The sequence below is a fragment of the Colletotrichum godetiae genome (genome assembly GCF_030913485.1).
Source record: "Colletotrichum godetiae strain CBS 193.32 chromosome Unknown BDP55scaffold_26, whole genome shotgun sequence".
Classification (NCBI taxonomy): domain Eukaryota; kingdom Fungi; phylum Ascomycota; class Sordariomycetes; order Glomerellales; family Glomerellaceae; genus Colletotrichum; species Colletotrichum godetiae.
The window spans coordinates 237,309-254,815 of record NW_026851274.1 but is presented as its reverse complement, the minus strand read 5'-3'; the positions used below and the strand labels follow the sequence as shown (position 1 = coordinate 254,815).

At 52.3% G+C, this 17,507-nt stretch overlaps 6 protein-coding genes across 6 annotated transcripts; 4 read left to right on the top strand and 2 right to left on the bottom strand.

Annotated features, from left to right (window-relative positions):
- Window positions 1-3,254: 3,254 nt before the first annotated feature.
- Window positions 3,255-5,264, top strand: BDP55DRAFT_554565 (T-complex protein 11; the record flags this gene model as incomplete). The annotated part of the gene is made up of 1 exon (XM_060569400.1): window positions 3,255-5,264. One exon carries the CDS (start codon window positions 3,255-3,257, stop codon window positions 5,262-5,264), a length of 2,010 nt encoding a protein of 669 aa, XP_060428339.1.
- A 3,438-nt stretch (window positions 5,265-8,702) lies between these two features.
- Window positions 8,703-9,197, bottom strand: BDP55DRAFT_612396 (uncharacterized protein; the record flags this gene model as incomplete). The annotated part of the gene is made up of 3 exons (XM_060571205.1): window positions 9,069-9,197; window positions 8,901-9,010; window positions 8,703-8,841 (listed from the first exon to the last, which is right to left on the bottom strand). Exons 1-3 carry the CDS (start codon window positions 9,069-9,071, stop codon window positions 8,703-8,705), a joined length of 252 nt encoding a protein of 83 aa, XP_060428338.1. The 5' UTR covers window positions 9,072-9,197.
- A 393-nt stretch (window positions 9,198-9,590) lies between these two features.
- Window positions 9,591-10,199, top strand: BDP55DRAFT_554602 (transcription initiation factor IID; the record flags this gene model as incomplete). The annotated part of the gene is made up of 2 exons (XM_060569407.1): window positions 9,591-9,651; window positions 9,727-10,199. The coding sequence occupies 2 exons, from the start codon at window positions 9,591-9,593 to the stop codon at window positions 10,197-10,199; spliced, it is 534 nt and encodes a 177-aa protein (XP_060428337.1).
- Window positions 10,200-11,919: 1,720 nt separating this feature from the next.
- Window positions 11,920-13,353, top strand: BDP55DRAFT_694739 (integral membrane protein DUF6; the record flags this gene model as incomplete). Its single annotated transcript, XM_060577387.1, has 1 exon — window positions 11,920-13,353. The coding sequence occupies one exon, from the start codon at window positions 11,920-11,922 to the stop codon at window positions 13,351-13,353; it is 1,434 nt and encodes a 477-aa protein (XP_060428336.1).
- Window positions 13,354-14,439: 1,086 nt separating this feature from the next.
- On the top strand, window positions 14,440-16,386 carry BDP55DRAFT_182304 (TIP49 C-terminus-domain-containing protein). The gene is made up of 3 exons (XM_060565826.1): window positions 14,440-15,074; window positions 15,134-15,901; window positions 15,965-16,386. Exons 1-3 carry the CDS (start codon window positions 14,931-14,933, stop codon window positions 16,298-16,300), a joined length of 1,248 nt encoding a protein of 415 aa, XP_060428335.1. The 5' UTR covers window positions 14,440-14,930; the 3' UTR covers window positions 16,301-16,386.
- BDP55DRAFT_182305 (uncharacterized protein) lies at window positions 16,387-16,999 on the bottom strand. Its single transcript, XM_060565827.1, has one exon. It carries the CDS (start codon window positions 16,869-16,871, stop codon window positions 16,473-16,475), a length of 399 nt encoding a protein of 132 aa, XP_060428334.1. The 5' UTR covers window positions 16,872-16,999; the 3' UTR covers window positions 16,387-16,472.
- Window positions 17,000-17,507: the final 508 nt, after the last annotated feature.

Sequence of the window (17,507 nt, the reverse complement as noted above, 5' to 3'; positions counted from 1 at the left end):
CTCCATTCGCTACCCACGATACTGCCGACAGGAAAGACGCTTTCTCTTTGGACCCCGATCTCCGTGTTGTTACGCCTCCGGTGCCACTCTACTGGGGCAACGACAATGTAGCCGTATCGGCCGGAGCGGAGGTTGACATACGTAGTGGCCCGCTCTATGGAGTGGCGTAGCAGACGAATCTGCGGCTTGCATGTACGCAGTGCGTATGGTTTCTCACTCGGTGAGACCCCGAGGAACTCCTTGATGAGGAGGTGTTCATGGCACAGTCCTACTGCACGCCGCTGCTTGCTTGCGACGGCCACTGCGACTGCCACTCCCGATGCCGCCGATGGCTGTTACTGCCGGCGGTCGGGCAATAGGCGGTGGGCGGATTAGGTGGTGTTGGCAATAGGCGGTGGCCGTGGCTTGTCAAGGCCCCCGGAGACGGGGGAAACGACTTCACAAAGGGACCTCTCCACGATGACGCGCTAAGGCTGGCTAGAAGCGAGTAGTGGGCTGGAGATGGAGGGGGAGTAAAGGGACTCTAAGGCTCTTGAGGCGTCGATGAGGCGTACCGTACCTGACAGAGAAAAGGGCAAAGTGCCAAAAGACCACGGACGGGAACTGGAAGGGATGCCGGGTCGAGATGTGATGGGAGGGAAGAGCTGGACAAAAGGAAGGGAGGAAGCATGACACGGCCTGGCACGTACATGAGAGATGTACCGAAAGAGTTGCTACTCGGTGCGTCACCTATGCGATGGGTACGGAAGGGATACTTCTGGCCCTGCATTTCCTATACAGCGAGACGGACATTGGCAACACCATCATCAACGACACCATCAAGCCGTTCATCATTATCAGTGCTCCTACGAGGTACTCCTGCTCCTACCTTACGAGGCGGCAGGACATGGTCAACCACGAACACCCCCATCCACCCAACTCCTATGAAGCCTGACTACATGTTGCCCTGACCTCGTGCTCACATTGGAACTCTCTTCCACACACACACACAAACACACGCGCGCGCACACACACACACACTCTCTCTCTCTCTCTCATCGTCAGACATACAGGGCAGGGTACAGTGGGTGAGTGACAGGACCAGTCCAAAAATGGGAGGGGAGGGGGGGCCGAGAGGATGGATGGCCCAGTGGCCAGTGGGTGCTGCCGCTAAAAGATGAAGCTCCGGGTGTGTAGCGTGTGCCGTGTGGGAGTGTGTGTGGGAGCGTGGGAACGTGTGGAGGGTCTAGTCTGGCACTGCACTTCTCTCTCTCTCTCTCTCTCTCTCTCCCTCTCTCCCTCTCTCTCTGCGAGACTGCGAGTCTGCACTCTGCATTGAAGATGCATTGCCAGCAATTTCACCCAAGTTCCCCCAACCCATCCAAGCCCATGTTCCCCCTTGGACCTTTGGGTCCTAGTTCCTGGCTCGGCGGTGGAGAGAGTACGTACCCGATCTGGGGACACCGTCCGTCACTTATGGAGACTTAATGAAGCTGATGTACGGAGTACCTACCTTGCCCTGCCTCACTACTCACCTTACCTTACGGATACTTCGAGGCCCATCCCCCCCCCCCCTTTCTGGTGGCACCCCTTCAGAGAGACTGAGAGGCAAAGGGGGGAGACGCTTCACCGTCCGGTTTAGTGTGCCGACACCCTCTGTACGCTACTATGCAGTAGAGTAATGTAGGGTCAGGATATGGGAGCCAAGTCCAAAGTACCTATCCACCAGTCCACGGATGACTAGTGACCTCACTGGGCCCTTTCTCCTTCCATGGACGCTACGGCGTTCTCTCCTACACACATTGTATGCATGTACCTCTCTCCATGCCCGCCGCCTTTGCCTCGTCCGTCTCCCACGTTCAGGTACTTGCTCTATACACTGCAACTTGATGTAGGATGTACGTACCTTGATCCGGTATCTGTACCTGACCTGTTCCTACCCTCCCATACCTTACCGTCTTAATATTATTGTTTGGCTTTAACATGCTCCAGTCCTCCTGGCGTTTTGTTACTACTCTCACTCACACTCACCTTCTCCTTTTTTTTTTTTGCTTCTCATCCCTTCCCCGGCCGCATACTGCACTGACCTGACCTGGGCTGGGGCCTGACCTGACCATACTTACCGACCGTATTTCTCTTGCCTCTCTCCCACGTCCCTGCCCACTTGATAGACGTACTCGCTCTCTTCTTCTTCTTCCTTCCTTCTCCGTTTGCAATTTCCTCCCCCAATTTGTAATTAACAGACGGATATCCTCTCTGGCTTGCTTCTTGCGCTCTTTCACACTCACTCCAGACCTGTCCCTCATTACCTCTGGATATCCCACACCCCCTGAGCAATCTCCGTCGCTGCTGCTACTGCTCTTGCTCTGGCTCTGGCTCCTGCTCCTTAAACAACAACCTCGCCGCCCTCGCTCGCCCTCCAATAGACTTTCACCCTTTTCCTCCTCTCACGAATCCTCACTCATACAACCTCCAACTCCTGCGGCATTCTTACCTCGTCAACGAGACCCAACCAACAACCGATAAACACTGTACACCCACTCGACCGCATCCTCGGGCTCAGAGTTCTCGTCACTTCCAACCAACGACATCCCAGAAGTGACTTGGCCGCTTGTTTGCTTCTCAGCCGTGCCTCTGCAGCAAGCACGCTCCCACAACGGACTCCTTCTGTGGTCCAGCCGTTCCTTCCTGCTGCGCTGCGCTTCTCGACTTGAGCAAACATCCCTCGGCCGATACATCCACCGCTTGTTCTCGTACTCGACGATTGCAACTACTGCTGCATCCCGCCCCCCGCCCAGCTACTGCTGCTCTTACTGCACCCTTTTATCACATTCGGTAAGTTATAGCAAGCCTATTTGGCTTACCCGGCCATAGATGGCTGCAAACTCGCGGGCGTCCTCCCCCTCCCCTCCCTTCGACACTCCCTGGTTCATTACACAGAACTCCGGGAACCAGCACCTGCATTCGCCCGCGTGTGTGTCGCTCACGAGACCTCTTCGTCTCACAAAACTATCGACGCTTGTTTGCGGCCGTCCGACTAGATATACTCTTACTAACTTGCTTCCTTGGAGAACACAAGCCATAACATAACTTCTCAATACTCTTGGGTTTCTTAGGCTCTGCAACTTGCTCCAACGTCGATCTCCAGCGTGTAACCTTGGATCTGAATCTGGTTCCTGACCAATCTCTGTTGAAACCGCGAATTCCGACGACTCGAAGGCCAGTCGATCATAACTTGTAACGCCATTCAAACCGATCGGACAATAATCTCAAAGATGGCGGGTGATCAGGGAGCCGGTGGTGGCATAGAAAGCAACCGTCGCCATCTGTCGACATCGACTCGAGCCAACGGCGAGAACGAGCCCATTCAGGAGACTGAGCCCCAGTCTGGCAAGCAGACGCAACAAGAGGAGGCGAAACCCCAGTTCAAGCAATCGTCACAAGTCTCTCCTAGAGGCTTCAATCCCCCTTCAAACACATCAACGCCCACAACAGCACCTCTGATGGCTAGGGCATCATCTAATAGCTCAACTGTTTCAACGCCGAATGTGCCGACAGACAGCTACTTCGGAAGTGTGCCAGAGGTCAAGGCGTCCGCTCCCCGGATCTCTCGGCCGATTGAGCCCCCCGTAACCAAGGTGACTTTGAGCGAGTTGGACGTCTGCAAAATTATGCACAACCCAAAGCTGCGTCATGATATCAACTTTGATCCGGAGCTGCACTTCCGCCCTAATCTGGACGGCGACAAGGGCAAGAGGAAACAGCACAAGGCCGACCTTTTCTGGACCACACTTCAGGAGCAACTCGCCCAATTTGTGAGGGAGCCAGAGTCCTTCTTTACTACGCACGGCCAGGACGACGACTGGTGCTTGCCATCTTTGTTGAAGGCTGTCAAGGAAATCATCCAGACTTTGGTGCCTCAAAGAGACAGAGTGTACTTAGATGAGGGGCTCAACGTCGACTTGCTGATGCAGCAGTTCTACCGGGGAATCGCAGACTTGGAAAAGCTGGCTCTTTGGCTGTCACGAGTACTCAAATCACACTGCGCTCCGATGCGTGACGAGTGGGTGGATCAGATGTACACCCAGTTGAGCAACGGAAACAGGACCAACAATGTGGATGAGCTTGTCAAAGGCATGAAGAGCCTCCTCAGCGTTTTGGAGGCTATGAAGCTCGACGTTGCCAACCATCAGATTCGCTGCCTTCGGCCGATCCTCATCGAGGGAACTATTCCGTTCGAGCGCAAGTTCTTCGAGAAGAAGATCCAGGGAAGCAAGCTGGACGTCACTCAAGCAAATGCCTGGTATAGGGATGCCGAGCAGAGATATGCTGCTTCTGTGTCTCCCATTGCAGCCCACTCTTTCGGTGAGATGTCCGTCTTTTTCGAGGCCATCTCTCGCCTGGTCTTGCCCTCAGTGTCAGAAAAGGCGTTGCCAAACACCTTCATCTTTGACGAAGAGCGATTCAACAAGCTCCGTGTGGATATGTTGGACGCCATCAACTTGGAGGTCTGCATGCGCATGTACGACGACCTTGAGAGAGTCGGGCGGTTGAACGCCCCCCTCTTCGCCAGCTCCTTCTCACAGTTCGACGACGAGCCCCGCAGCCGCCCTCTCTCAATGACCCCCGATTTCAACTTCAACACTCCACCTTCGCGGCCATCAAGTCTCGCCTTCAGCTCCGGCGATTCTGCCACGTCATCGCCGCGGTCTTCTCTCATCCTTCCGCCTCAACCTACGTCCGATCCCACAGAATCTCTTGCCAAGGCCAGGGATGTTTACAACTCTTTGGTCGCGCTGCTCCACACCTCGCCCCCGCCGCGCAGGCACGAGTCTCGCTGGGAAGCCATTGCTCCCTCGCTGGCCCTTCAAATCTTCCGGTTCACCAACGCCCCAGCCGACATGCTTCCGGTATTCGAGTCCAAGCTTGCTTCTCACGTATGTGACATCAACAGCCCCTTGTTTCAGGAAGTCGAAGCACACTTCCACCACAGACTTCTCATGGAGCTCCAGAAGCGAGTTCGCGAGTTCCGCGGGCTTACTGGAGTCGGTCTCTTTACCGTAGCCACTGGCAGCCGTGTTCAAGGCTCGGGACGATCGATCGGCAGTCCTGAACGCGAGAGCTCGGTCTCTGATAGCAACCGGGAGACCCGGGACGATGGCGGAATCGAGGACATGGCGACCCGCTTGGCACACCTTGGTATCCTCCACTGGAGAGTATTCGCAGGCCTCGCATACACCGAAGATGAGCAGGTCGACAGCTTGATGGAAATGAACCAGTTTTAAGGCACGCAGCCTACCCTTCAAATCAACTCCATCTAATCAAAAGGGGTGCTGGTCGCAAAAGACGAGCAACCCGACATGCCCAAGCAAAGGGCTTCTCTATTATGTCTGGCCGAACAACAATACCCCTTTTTACAGTATTTTAATTCTGCATTTGGCAACTATTCTCGCAATACTCGATTTGGCTACGAGAGGTCACGGAACCTTTAGACGGTGTTTGGGGTATCAAAGCATCAAGCTCGCGAGCACCTTAGCCGCGATGATTATTTGGTTTAGGCGTTGCATGGGGAGGTGGTTACATCCAGATACATAGCGCACTTTTTTGCATTGCTGAGACAGAAAAACAAGAGTCACATTGCCATTAAGTATTTGTTCTTGCTCTCTTTCCCGTGTTCCGTCATTGATTGTGATGAGTGATTGGCACCTCAAGTGCAAATGTTTGTCTGTCGGCTTTGTCCGCTGTGAAGTTGCATTCCCACGAAGCAAGCATGTGCCATTGTTGTCGTACGAGAAGAAAATAAAAATAACGCTGGAACGGTCTTGAAGCAGCCACAATCACAATCACATGCGGATGCCGGGTGATATCCAATCGGTGGGTTTTCTCCTCACGCATCGATTCGGGACATGGGTGTGTGTCTCTCATCTCAGTTGATAGTATGTGTGTGTAGGTACCTTTTTTCATCTAGAACATTATCGGGGGCGGGTTTCTGTGCTGTTTTTGGCTCTTGATCATATCTGGACTACATTTCATGGCTCAGAGCTGGTTACTACGAAATTGGATTTGCTGAGGGGGAGGAGAATGTGCAGTGATGGCCGGTGCTGGGCAGACGTGGTAATAATCTATGGGTCTTTGTAATCTACCTTTGGTTGAGTCTTGACAGCTGATTCTTTATTGATAAAAAAGGTGCTATAGAGGTCATATATCAGGTATGTTGCAGGTTTAGAGAAAGAACCCTATTGTCTGTCTCTCGCGTTCTGCTCGCCTTTTTGCCTTACTTGTCTCGCTTGATTTTCACTTGGTCATGAGCTCAAGCCCACGAGAGGCGTTGTTGGAGAGAGTGAGGTATGAAACATTCCGCGGGATTTAAATACAGTATTGGGTTTGAGATAGGCATCCTCGGTTGATTTAGGTACACACGATCAGGAAGCTGGATCCAAAGGCCTCGACGATTGTCTTTTGGCGGTCCCAAATCACTCGAAAAGGAAAGAGGGTGATGAGAAGCCACGATGGATGGCGAGATGCAAAAAGACAAAGTTGAGAAAGCATCAGCAACCATTCCAGCTTATGCCTCGTATGAATTCTAGTGCATGTCCATCCTAATAACAAATACCGGGCCTGGCGGCCGAGGGGTGAATGTCGTGAAGTTTTGACGAGTCCGTGATATTCCGGATTACTTTTGGACACCTACATTCAAACCTCGGCTGGCTCCTGTTGGTTTTACTTTTCTCCCCTTTTTCTGTAGGACAAAAATGATTCAGGTAGACGGATAGACAGACGTATGAAAGGAAAATAAAATGACGGCTAAAGCTCGTTCAACATGCAATCCAGCAAATCCGGTGATGATCGCTCGAACCTTTACCTTCCGGTGAAGATAGCACGGCCTCAGAACGAGAGGCTATCAATCCTTCAGGCTTCCCGATTACTTTTCCTTTTCGACTGGTGATTATCTCTATCCGAGTCATTACCCAGTCTGTTATCAGACGTCTTGAAGAGTTTGTTGTTGGAAGTTTAATCTTCTTGAGACCGGTGTGAGGGTACGGCCTATTCTAGTATCCCATCCATCCAATGTGCAACTCTTTTCCTGGTACGAACAGTACGTCGTGAGAAATTATCGTTGAACTAGAGGTTGCTTTTTCGGCTGTCGCTGTTCGCATCTCCCCTGTATCTTCGAGATACATCAAACATTACCACTACAATTACCGCTTCGTAGTAAATACCTGAAAACAAAGTGACGGGGTTTGACATCATAAGGCCTCATGTTTATCAGCATGCCCAGGGATTGATACTGGGACTTCTGATTATGTGATCTCCTGACTTGTCATTGACAGCTACTGCGGTGCTGGCCATGAATCATCTGGAGGTCACCATGAGATGACCGCCGCGAACTGATGGGTCGTATATAGATTTTCTACCAGCAAACTATAATGGTAAATAGGCTGCTTCAACCGCGTCAGAACCATCAGCATACCCTGCGATATCCGCTTTGAGGATGATTCTCCCACCTTGAGGTACCTGTTGGCCATACGGTACTTACACGAAAGGACATTCTCCTCACGGGTCCTTCGACTTGTCAATTGGTTGCTAGTTGGCTGGATGAGTCAGAGTAAAGAGCAAGAAATACGGACATCGATACCAAGACGTTCACGAGTGTTTCTTCACTATTGAGTTCCCAGAACTTTGACAACCCGGTCGTTCTCGCCGTGGCTCGATTCTACAGGGGGTCTCAGGTGTAGGTGTTCGGCATTGAAACTAATGTGCTCTTAATACTTGGAAAAACGTTGTCCGATGAGACTCCCGTCAGCCTAAGTATGCTTGAGATCATCTGGCGCTTCCACTGAGCTTCGATCAAAGTATTCATAGAGGGGTCTAGGCCGACGTTGCTTTTAGTATGCTTTTACAAGACAAGATATCATGAATCAGGACCGAATACCCAAGACAGACATTATTTTGAAACCCACTGATACGGCTGACCCAGTCTCGGGGAGGAATTTTTCGCCTCGGCAAACATGCGATGGTAGCGAATCCAACTGACGTCGACTTGGTACGACAATGTGCAAATACCAAGGCTACAGTCCATACGGAAGGGTTGCAAATATGTATGTTTTGTTCCTTTACATCATTGATACCAACCTAATTCGACGTGTACTTGAGAATGACCTTATCGATGACTGCTTCTCCGTGAGTCTGTTCAGGATGTGTTGCAGCCGCAGAAGGTTACATATCAGATGCAAAGCTCGTGAGCCTTAGATTATTTTGCTGACTAGGACCGCGACATATCAAACCCAGAGCCATTGTGGGCCACCGTTAACAAATAAGAAGGCACATAGTTGTTATTTCAATGCTTCAATGTAAACGGAGCACTGGTTCTGGAAGCCTGAAAACCATCCACACCTCAGTCTACAAATGTCAATGACATCCAGACCAACGCCAATATCGTTTACCATCGATGGTGGCAGAATTCGTTGCATTATTTCCGCCGTCGTCCAACAAGTACGGACAGTACCCATATACTACTGATATCGTTATGCAGGTCTCATTGACCACAGCCGTATTCTCTCTCTTGCGCCTGGTGCTGGCACTCATCTAACAAAGCAATGATTCATTTCCCAGACCAACTCCAAACCATATAACAAGTCTTTTCTTACCCCTATCGAGAGGGGTTCCGCGCTCGCGCAATCATACAAAGGGGGGTTGGGTGTTTAGTTGATGAGCATGGAGACCTATCGTAGGCCAGTTAGAAAGTGCAAAGAGGAAGAACGGAGAGAAGGGAGACTTGCCGCCATGACGACACAGCATAAGCTAATGTATGGACTTAACCGTTCGCCTACTCTTGCGAACTTCCAAAATATACCCATGACGCTGTCGAACAATTTTAGCCAACATATTTCTCCACAAGCGTATGTCATCGGTGACCCTACCCGTCCTTGTTCCGGTCCATGATGGCTGGCATGAGCTGGTGCGCGTATGCGCATGTGCAGATGAGGAGGAGAATGACGAGGAGGAGCGACTGGAAGTTGAATAGGGCGGTCTATGTCAAGTTTTAGTATGGCTTGTTATATTGAACGTGATCGCGGAGCTTGACTTACCATGGTTGCAAGTTGAATCCCTCTGCGAGAGGTAGTTGGCGAATTGAACGGGGGGGATTTGGGACAATGGACAAGCTAGGTCGAAGGTCGCGATCCAGGTGGCTTAGGGGTGCGGTTGTCTTCAGCCTCTCCTCAGTGGACAAGGTGGCCCGGAGAATTTGTGCCACATGTGGCCTAAGCTTGAGCTTCACATCAGCCACGTTTGGATGCACTAGCGCCACCCCCACAGTCAGCAGGGGTGCTCTTGACCACCTACCTTAGGTCTAGAACCTGAGGCTCAGCTTGCAAGGTCACGATAAGATAAGGTACTGCTTTCCATGCTATGCCTTGAAGTCTGTCACTCGCAAGCACCTAGCTAATTTCATCCACAGCCTCCTCCACGACAACCCTACCCTAGCAAACCCGACTCCGAACTTGCGCGCATCGCGAAAGAGCCTTTGCGACCTCCTCCAGAGCGAACTCATCGAAAACCGGCAACGTCCTGCTCACTTACGTCGAATAATTAGCCACAACTGCCCCATCATGGAGCCTCGCGCCCGCGCCGCCAAAAATGTTGGCAAAATGAACTTTAGCCACAACGAGCGTATGTTCTTTCCTCTGCGAAACTCAGCGACATAAGACACCGACTCATTATACTAATCGAACGCGCGCTCTGTAGTGGCTCAACTACTATACGCCCACGGCGACGTGAGGAACCCGCTCCCCGAAACGATTCGCGTGCTAGACGAGATCGTAACCGAGTTCATCCAAGGCATGGCCTTCGAAGCGACGCGCGCGGCCAACTACGCGGGACGGCAAAAGGTCAAATACGAGGATTTCGAATTCGCGTTCCGCAAGAACGACGCCTTTCTCGGAAAGGTCCAGGAGGTCTTTGAGAAGAAGGGCGAGATCGAGTCGGCCAAAAAGATTTTCACAAAGGACGACGAGGCGGTACTCATGAAGGACGCGGCGGACCAGGAGCACGGCAAGAAGGATAAGGCCGCCAACGGCACGGGCGAAGCTTCGGGTGCGGCGGACGCGGCGGTGAAGCAAGAGGAGGAGCTGGGCGAGGCGGACGATGACGCTGATGCCGAGAGTGAGGTTGCGGGACGACCGTCGAAAAGGGTCAGGTTGGACGGAGATGGGAAGTGAGCCAACTTCGGGTGATATGGGTGGGAAGTACGGCCATTTGGGTTCTTCTTTTGGGAATGAGGCATAGCATTAGGCGTTTATTGGATGGTCGTCTTGGGGTATTGATTCAATTTCATCATTACAAGGGGGTCTGGCTTAGGAGGAAAACAGGTCACAAAAAGCATAATACTCCCGATAGTCAAATGGACACCCACGAGTTGGAGAATGTCAGTTTTGGGATTACTCACTGCAAAAGGCGGCTTAATTGTCAAGCGAATAGCAGCTGAGTTTCGGAGACTAGCCGAGATCTCGAAGAAACGAGCCAGGTACCCATGCATTTCATGGACATCTCGTCCGTGGATCAAGCACCAAGGGCTTTTGTATCGATACGTGAAGTATCGTTTGCAAAGACTCGGTCTGCCGCGATGTGAATGAGTTGATAGAAAACCACAAGGTTAGGAACGTCAAAAACTTTTGGACAAAGATTTGTGATTCTTCCATGGACAATCGACGCCACAGCTCGTTTACCTACAGCTTACCGGAGACAATAACTACCACTGAAGTTGAGAGGAATACTAACAAGGTTCAGCCGCTTACACCATTCGACTTGCATTCAAACGGCTTAAACCTTAAAGTTTGCAAGCAACAAGAAACACGGGTTTCTGGCATCTGCCCGAGTCATCCAATCCCATTTGCTCCGAATCGGTGCCGGGCCCGCCGCTGTCGGTGTTGGTGCGAGTGGATCCGCGCCGAGAAAGTGGGCTGGTTTTACCCCCGGCAAACGACATCCGGCGCACTTCCCAGCGCCTTCCTCCTCTGGCAAAACCTGGGAAGATGGTTTGGTTGCGATATCGGGGGGGAGGAAACTACCTAATCGGTGTACAGGTAACACCCAATGATGATCACACTGTTTCTGTTTTCTCGGTGTTGGCGGCGCATCAGCGAAACAAAAGGGCGCCCTTGCCAGCGGGTTGACGCCGGGCTAGCGGTAGCGGGGGGTTGGTTGGTTGGTTGGTTTCTCTCGAATCCTCTGGGCGTTTCCCAAGTGGGTTGGTTCGTCACCATTCGATGCTGGGGATTCCCACTCCACCCGCAGCGCTTTTCCTCCAGCAAATCCGCACTGCTGCATTCGCCGATACTGACACATTTTGGCCCTTTGAGTGGCATGGAGGGGTCATTTTCTCACGCATCTGCCACTAACACTCAGCAAAGAGAAGACGGGATGCATGGGTGGGAGACGTGGTGGCGGGCTATGCAGGCACGCCAGGTAACATGTGCCCACGCCGCCGCACGCAATCAACCAACACATTTTGCCCATCGATACTCCTCCGCTCCCACCTCCGCCCCCGTCTCCGCCCTGGCGAGGAACTATCCCGAGTGACTGCCTGACACGCCTGAGTGACTGACAGAGTGACTGACAAGCAGGGCCCCCGTACACACTACATTACTCCAGCCTCCCCACTTCCGATGAACGATGGGGAGTCCCTTCGTTTCTGCATCTTTTTTTTCCTTTCTTGTGACTACACCCCGCTTCGTTGCATGGTCGAAAATCTCTGTCTGTGTCCGTTCAAGTGAAGAGTTGATCTTTACACATTGGTCGTCGTTTTGAACATCGGTTGAGCTGTCGGAGATCACTTCTCCTACCGGAAATACATATCTTGTTCCCTACTTACCTACGCCGGCTCTGCTGCTTATACGCTACCTGACTTTGAACCTATAGACATGACCTCATTTAGCCGCCATGTCCGAACAGAAGCAGAATCATGATAACCTGTCCGTTCCTCGGAACACTGAGGCCAAGGCGAGGCTCGATAATAGTCCAGAACACACGGATGACACCAGCCAGAGATTATCAATAGACAGCAAGATGTCTTGGTCACACGACCATGGAAAGGGATTCTCAGCCCTGCCAGATCCAGACTCGTTCCGCAGATTTTCCACGAGCCCATTCCAAAATGGAAGAGCGTCGCCATTACCAGGGGCAGAGTACCCTCTGCCGATATTACAGAGTTCTGGAAAGACGAAAAAAATGGCGACGTTCTGGCAGACCAACAAGGGCGTTGCCTTGGTGGCATTGTCACAACTATTCGGTGCTCTGATGAACCTCACAGCAAGGCTCCTCGAACTCGAAGGCGAAGGAATGCACCCACTACAAGTCCTCTTCGCCCGGCAAAGCGTCACTATGGTCTGTTGCTGTCTTTACATGTACTACATGAAGACGCCCGACTTCCCCTTTGGAAAGAAGGAAATCAGATGGCTGCTCATCGCCAGAGGTGTATCGGGTTTCTTCGGCATCTTTGGCATGTGGTACTCGATGATGTACCTCCCCCTCGCCGAGGCCACCGTCATTACTTTCCTGGCTCCCAGCGTCGCCGGTTACGTGTGTTACCTCGCCCTCCGCGAACCGTTCACCAGAAACGAGCAAATCGGCACCGTCATCGCCTTCTTCGGCGTCGTCCTCATCGCCCACCCGACCTCGCTCTTCTCCGGGGACTCGACGTCCACGGCGGCCGCCACCGCGCCGGAAACCCCAGGTCTGAATAACGGGACAATGACCTCGACGCTGCCGGGGCTGAACCACCAGACTACGACGGCGGAGCGGCTGATGGCCATCGGAGTTGCGATAGTGGGTGTATTCGGGGCCGCGGGGGCGTTCACGACCATCCGATGGATCGGGAAGAGGGCGCACCCGCTCATCTCAGTAAATTACTTTGCGACGTGGTGCACCATCGTCTGCACCTTCGTGCTCACCACCGCGCCCATGCTCGAGATCGGACAACCCGCCCTACGATGGGGTCTTCCGCAGACGGGACGGCAGTGGCTCTTTCTCGTGCTGCTGGGCGTGTTCGGGTTCGTGATGCAGTTCCTCCTCACGGCGGGGCTCGGTACGGATCGGTCGAATCGGGCTAACGCCATGGTGTACACGCACATGCTCTTCGCGGCCGGATTCGACCGCTTCATTTTTGGCAACGTCATGGGATGGATGAGTCTCGCGGGCTGCGGGCTGATCATCGGAAGTGCGCTGTGGGTGGTGCTGACGAAGAGAGCACCGGCGCCGAAGAGGGAGGCGGATGTGGAAGTTGCCAATGTGCGGGATACGGAGGCTGTGCCGATGTTGGCTGATATGGATGGTGGAAGGGACGAGGACTTTGAGCTACAGAGAGTGAGGCGATGATATATGACGGCTCACGATGTATGATGATTGGATATACGTCAAAAGATGATGAAAAAGGAGCCCGGGAATAGATTTATTGGCTAGTGTCGTACGATACTTGATAGACGCTTAGAATAGGGATCTTGCGCATATGGGATCAATATTCGATACCAAGTCAGGCAATAGACATTCAATCTCGTCAAGGTTCAGCCCTCAACATGTCGTCTTGACTGGTTTTCCTACTATGCATATGTATGGAGCTACACCGAGAAGAGAATGGAAAGATGGAATAGGAGACTTAAGCTATGAGGAAGCAAAACTCTGGTTTCTGGGCGAACACAACTACAAACTTAAAGCTCAAGTTGAACAACATACCAACAGTCAATCGTTGTACCTCATTCTGCGAAAGACACAGCACTGAGATCAAATACCCATAGAGATACGAAAGGGCATATTGAAGGATACTCGTACTTGTAATCCGGGGACGGAAATCATCTTGCCGCATGACCTCACTCGTGAGTGTGGACCCTCTGCTCTGGGAATATAGCTTGCCAGAGACAAACCTCAAAACATGATTTGTCTGTGAATTACCTCTTTCACAGAATACCCAGTTCATCTTTCATGAGAAGCCGAACTTCGGCGACAATCTCCGAGCATCGTCAATGGGCCTCTCACTCGACCAAGACCTTGGTCTCTCGAAGACGACGTCACAGGGGATTCTTCAGGGGATTTTCGAGAAAAGGCACAGAAACGTGTCGCCAAGCCAGGCGTGTGACGGCGTGCATCCAAGGGGTGACTTCAGGATTCCAGCACGGCGGGAAGCTGTTTGTAGTGGTGGAGAGGGTCTCAGTGAGACAGAAGTCTCAACATTCCCGAACGCGGGAACAGAACCGTGATTGAAATTAGCATTTGAGTCAAGTTGACTTATGCACATGGGGTTTGAGGGTTTCAACCGCACATCATGGTCCGATGAGAAATTGTACGATTTGGGAGAGACATGCTGTGAAACGTCAACCCCTTTTACTTCTACAAAATGACTCGGAGAGCTTCGGGCGCTGTTGAAGGTAAGTGTTTGACGAAATAAGAAGAAGTCGCTTCGGTCCGTGTATTCTGTGTCAGTCCTGCCTTGGTGTTGTGTGCAGCATTTGTTTAGTCGGCCGACCCTTCATTCGATGGTTTGTCCGTCAGAAATTCAACATTATATATACCATAACAGTTTCAGTAGTATGAAAATATTGAATTCCACAAAAAAACAATGTTGAGCGAGTGAATAAGCTGAGGTGGTTCGGATGAAGTTGAATGAGGCGCAAACGGGAAGCTATCCAGAGGTCACGTGTGGGGCACCCAATTCCTAATGTGTAAGTCAGCGCCTGCACTGTGCACCTGGAAGTTTTGCAGGGATGGACTGAGGCGCGTCGCCCCAAAATCTTTTGGAGCTTCATCCAAATCTGTCTGACACCAACCATCCACCCCCCGACGCCAACGATCAATCCCGACCGCGACAAATTTGCCTACAATCCGACCGACTTCCTCGCACACGATTGAATTCTTGATACTACACGAATTGACCGCCGGCACCCGACGCTTCCGCCGCGAAGATGGTCCAAATCAGCGAGGTTAAGGGAAACAGTCGCGAGAACCGCACGGCTGCCCACACCCACATCAAGGGACTGGGATTGAAGCAGGATGGCACAGCAGAAAAGCAAGCCGCTGGCTTCGTCGGCCAGTCGTCGGCAAGAGAGGTGCGTTGCCATTTGATGGCCATAACCTCAGGGCAAGGCAGTCACTAACTTCGCGACAGGCAGCTGGTGTTGTAGTCGACCTCATCAAAGCGCACAAGATGGCCGGCCGCGGCGTTCTGCTGGCTGGTGGCCCTGGCACAGGAAAGACGGCCCTCGCTCTCGCCGTCAGCCAAGAACTTGGAACCAAGATCCCCTTCTGCCCAATTGTCGGTAGCGAAATTTACTCGACGGAAGTGAAGAAGACAGAGATGTTGATGGAGAACTTCCGCCGAGCCATTGGCCTGAAGGTTCGGGAAACGAAGGAGGTGTACGAAGGCGAGGTTACGGAGCTTACACCTGAGGAAGCTGAGAACCCTCTGGGAGGATATGGAAAGACGATCAGCACACTGCTGATCGGCCTGAAGAGCGCAAAGGGACAGAAGAAGCTGCGCCTGGACCCCAGCATATACGAGGCCATCCAGAAGGAGAGAGTCTCAGTGGGAGATGTCGTCTATATCGAGGCCAACACGGGCGCTTGCAAGCGCGTGGGAAGATCAGATGCCTATGCGACCGAGTTCGACCTCGAGGCTGAGGAATACGTCCCCATTCCCAAGGGCGAGGTGCACAAGAAGAAGGAGATCGTGCAGGACGTGACGCTACACGACCTCGATGTTGCTAACGCGCGGCCCCAGGGTGGTCAAGATATCATGAGCATGATGGGCCAGCTGATGAAGCCCAAGATGACTGAGATCACGGACAAGCTGCGCGGAGAGATCAACAAGGTGGTGAGCAAGTACATTGACCAAGGTGTTGCCGAGCTTGTGCCGGGTGTGCTCTTCATCGACGAGGTAAGAGATCCTTGGATATTTGGCGTAGTTGATTGGGACTCGTGGGTTAATCATTCACGACAGGCACACATGCTCGATGTCGAGTGTTTCACGTACCTGAACCGGGCTCTGGAGTCACCCATTGCCCCGATTGTCATTCTGGCATCAAACAGAGGAATGGCCACGCTTCGCGGCACAGATGACATTGTCGCGGCGCACGGCATTCCGGCAGACTTCTTGACCCGCATGCTCATCATTCCAACCACGCCGTACCAGGCCGATGAGATCAAGCGTATTGTTCGCATCAGAGCCACCACCGAGGGTGTGCCTATTACCGACGCTGCCCTGGACAAGATCGCGGAGCACGGCGTCCGCATCAGCTTGCGGTACTGCCTGCAGCTGTTGACACCCGCCAGGTGAGTTCACAGTGAACCATGCAGTGACAGCTTTGCCCTATTTCCCACCGCTTTTGCTTCATCCCTAAAGCTATTCCCCCATCCCCTCTCTGTTGTGGATCATGGATCGACCGGCTAGTGTGAGACATGTGAGCTAACCCCAATGAAAGCATTCTTTCCAAGGCAAACGGCCGCAGTCAAATCGACGTCCAGGACGTGGCCGAGTGCGAAGACCTCTTTTTGGACTCGCGGCGCAGCGCCAGTCTCTTGAGCAGCGAAAGCGGCAAAGGATACATTTCGTGAGACGAGCGCAAGAGATGATGGTTGGACGATACGCGAGGAGAAGTCACAGGGCCCATGTGGGCTTCTTCCTCGAATGAAGGATGGCGACGGCGTTGTAAAAAAGAACTTGTTACAATTATCGAGACCAACAGGTAATCCATGGAGTTGTTCTTTGACATGAGATATTCAGCTGGGAGAGAGGACCAGTCATCTGTCGACAAGCGGTCTGGAAGACTCGCCTGTATGTGGTTGAATCGGAGTACGAGTGTGGTTAGACGACATGGCGCACGCCTTGGAGCTGCGAGCAAAGGCATTGATGCCTTTTCACGTTATCCTACTCGGCTTGGCTGGGCATCCTGAGGTTTGAAAAAGAGAGCGCGCTGTTTGCAAAACAAAACGACTGTCAAGCTTTCCAGATGAGGAAAAAATAGAACCGCCCATCCCGAAAATTTTGAGACATTACAGGCCGCGAACCAGAAAACCGCAAGTTTAACGAGAGACAACCCACGCACCGTCAATGCCAGTGCCAATGCCAGTGCTATTCTTTCCTAACAATAATTAGATAAAAAATGTCCTTCACCGCGTCTTGTCTTTTTCCTGGCTGCTCTCCCAGAGTTCCCGTTCTGAACCGCGGTTCCCCCTCCCATCCATCCGTACTTTTGCGTCCGTCATCAGAGACATCACCAACGCCAAACGCATTGTGTCCTGCCGATCAAATTTTAAAATTTCTTGCATCCAACACATAGAAGAATGAAGCAGAGGAATTTCCTCATGGACCCAGCTTATCCACCCTTTCCCTTCTTTTTCATCACGTGGGAGATGTGTCCAACCAACCTAGCCTAATTTCGGCCGGGGTTGAGTGAGGAGAGGGAGGGGGGGCAGACTTCTTTACATTGTCTTTGTTCCTTTACCGGGCGGGCTTATGATTGAACATTCCAGCCGGGGAACAC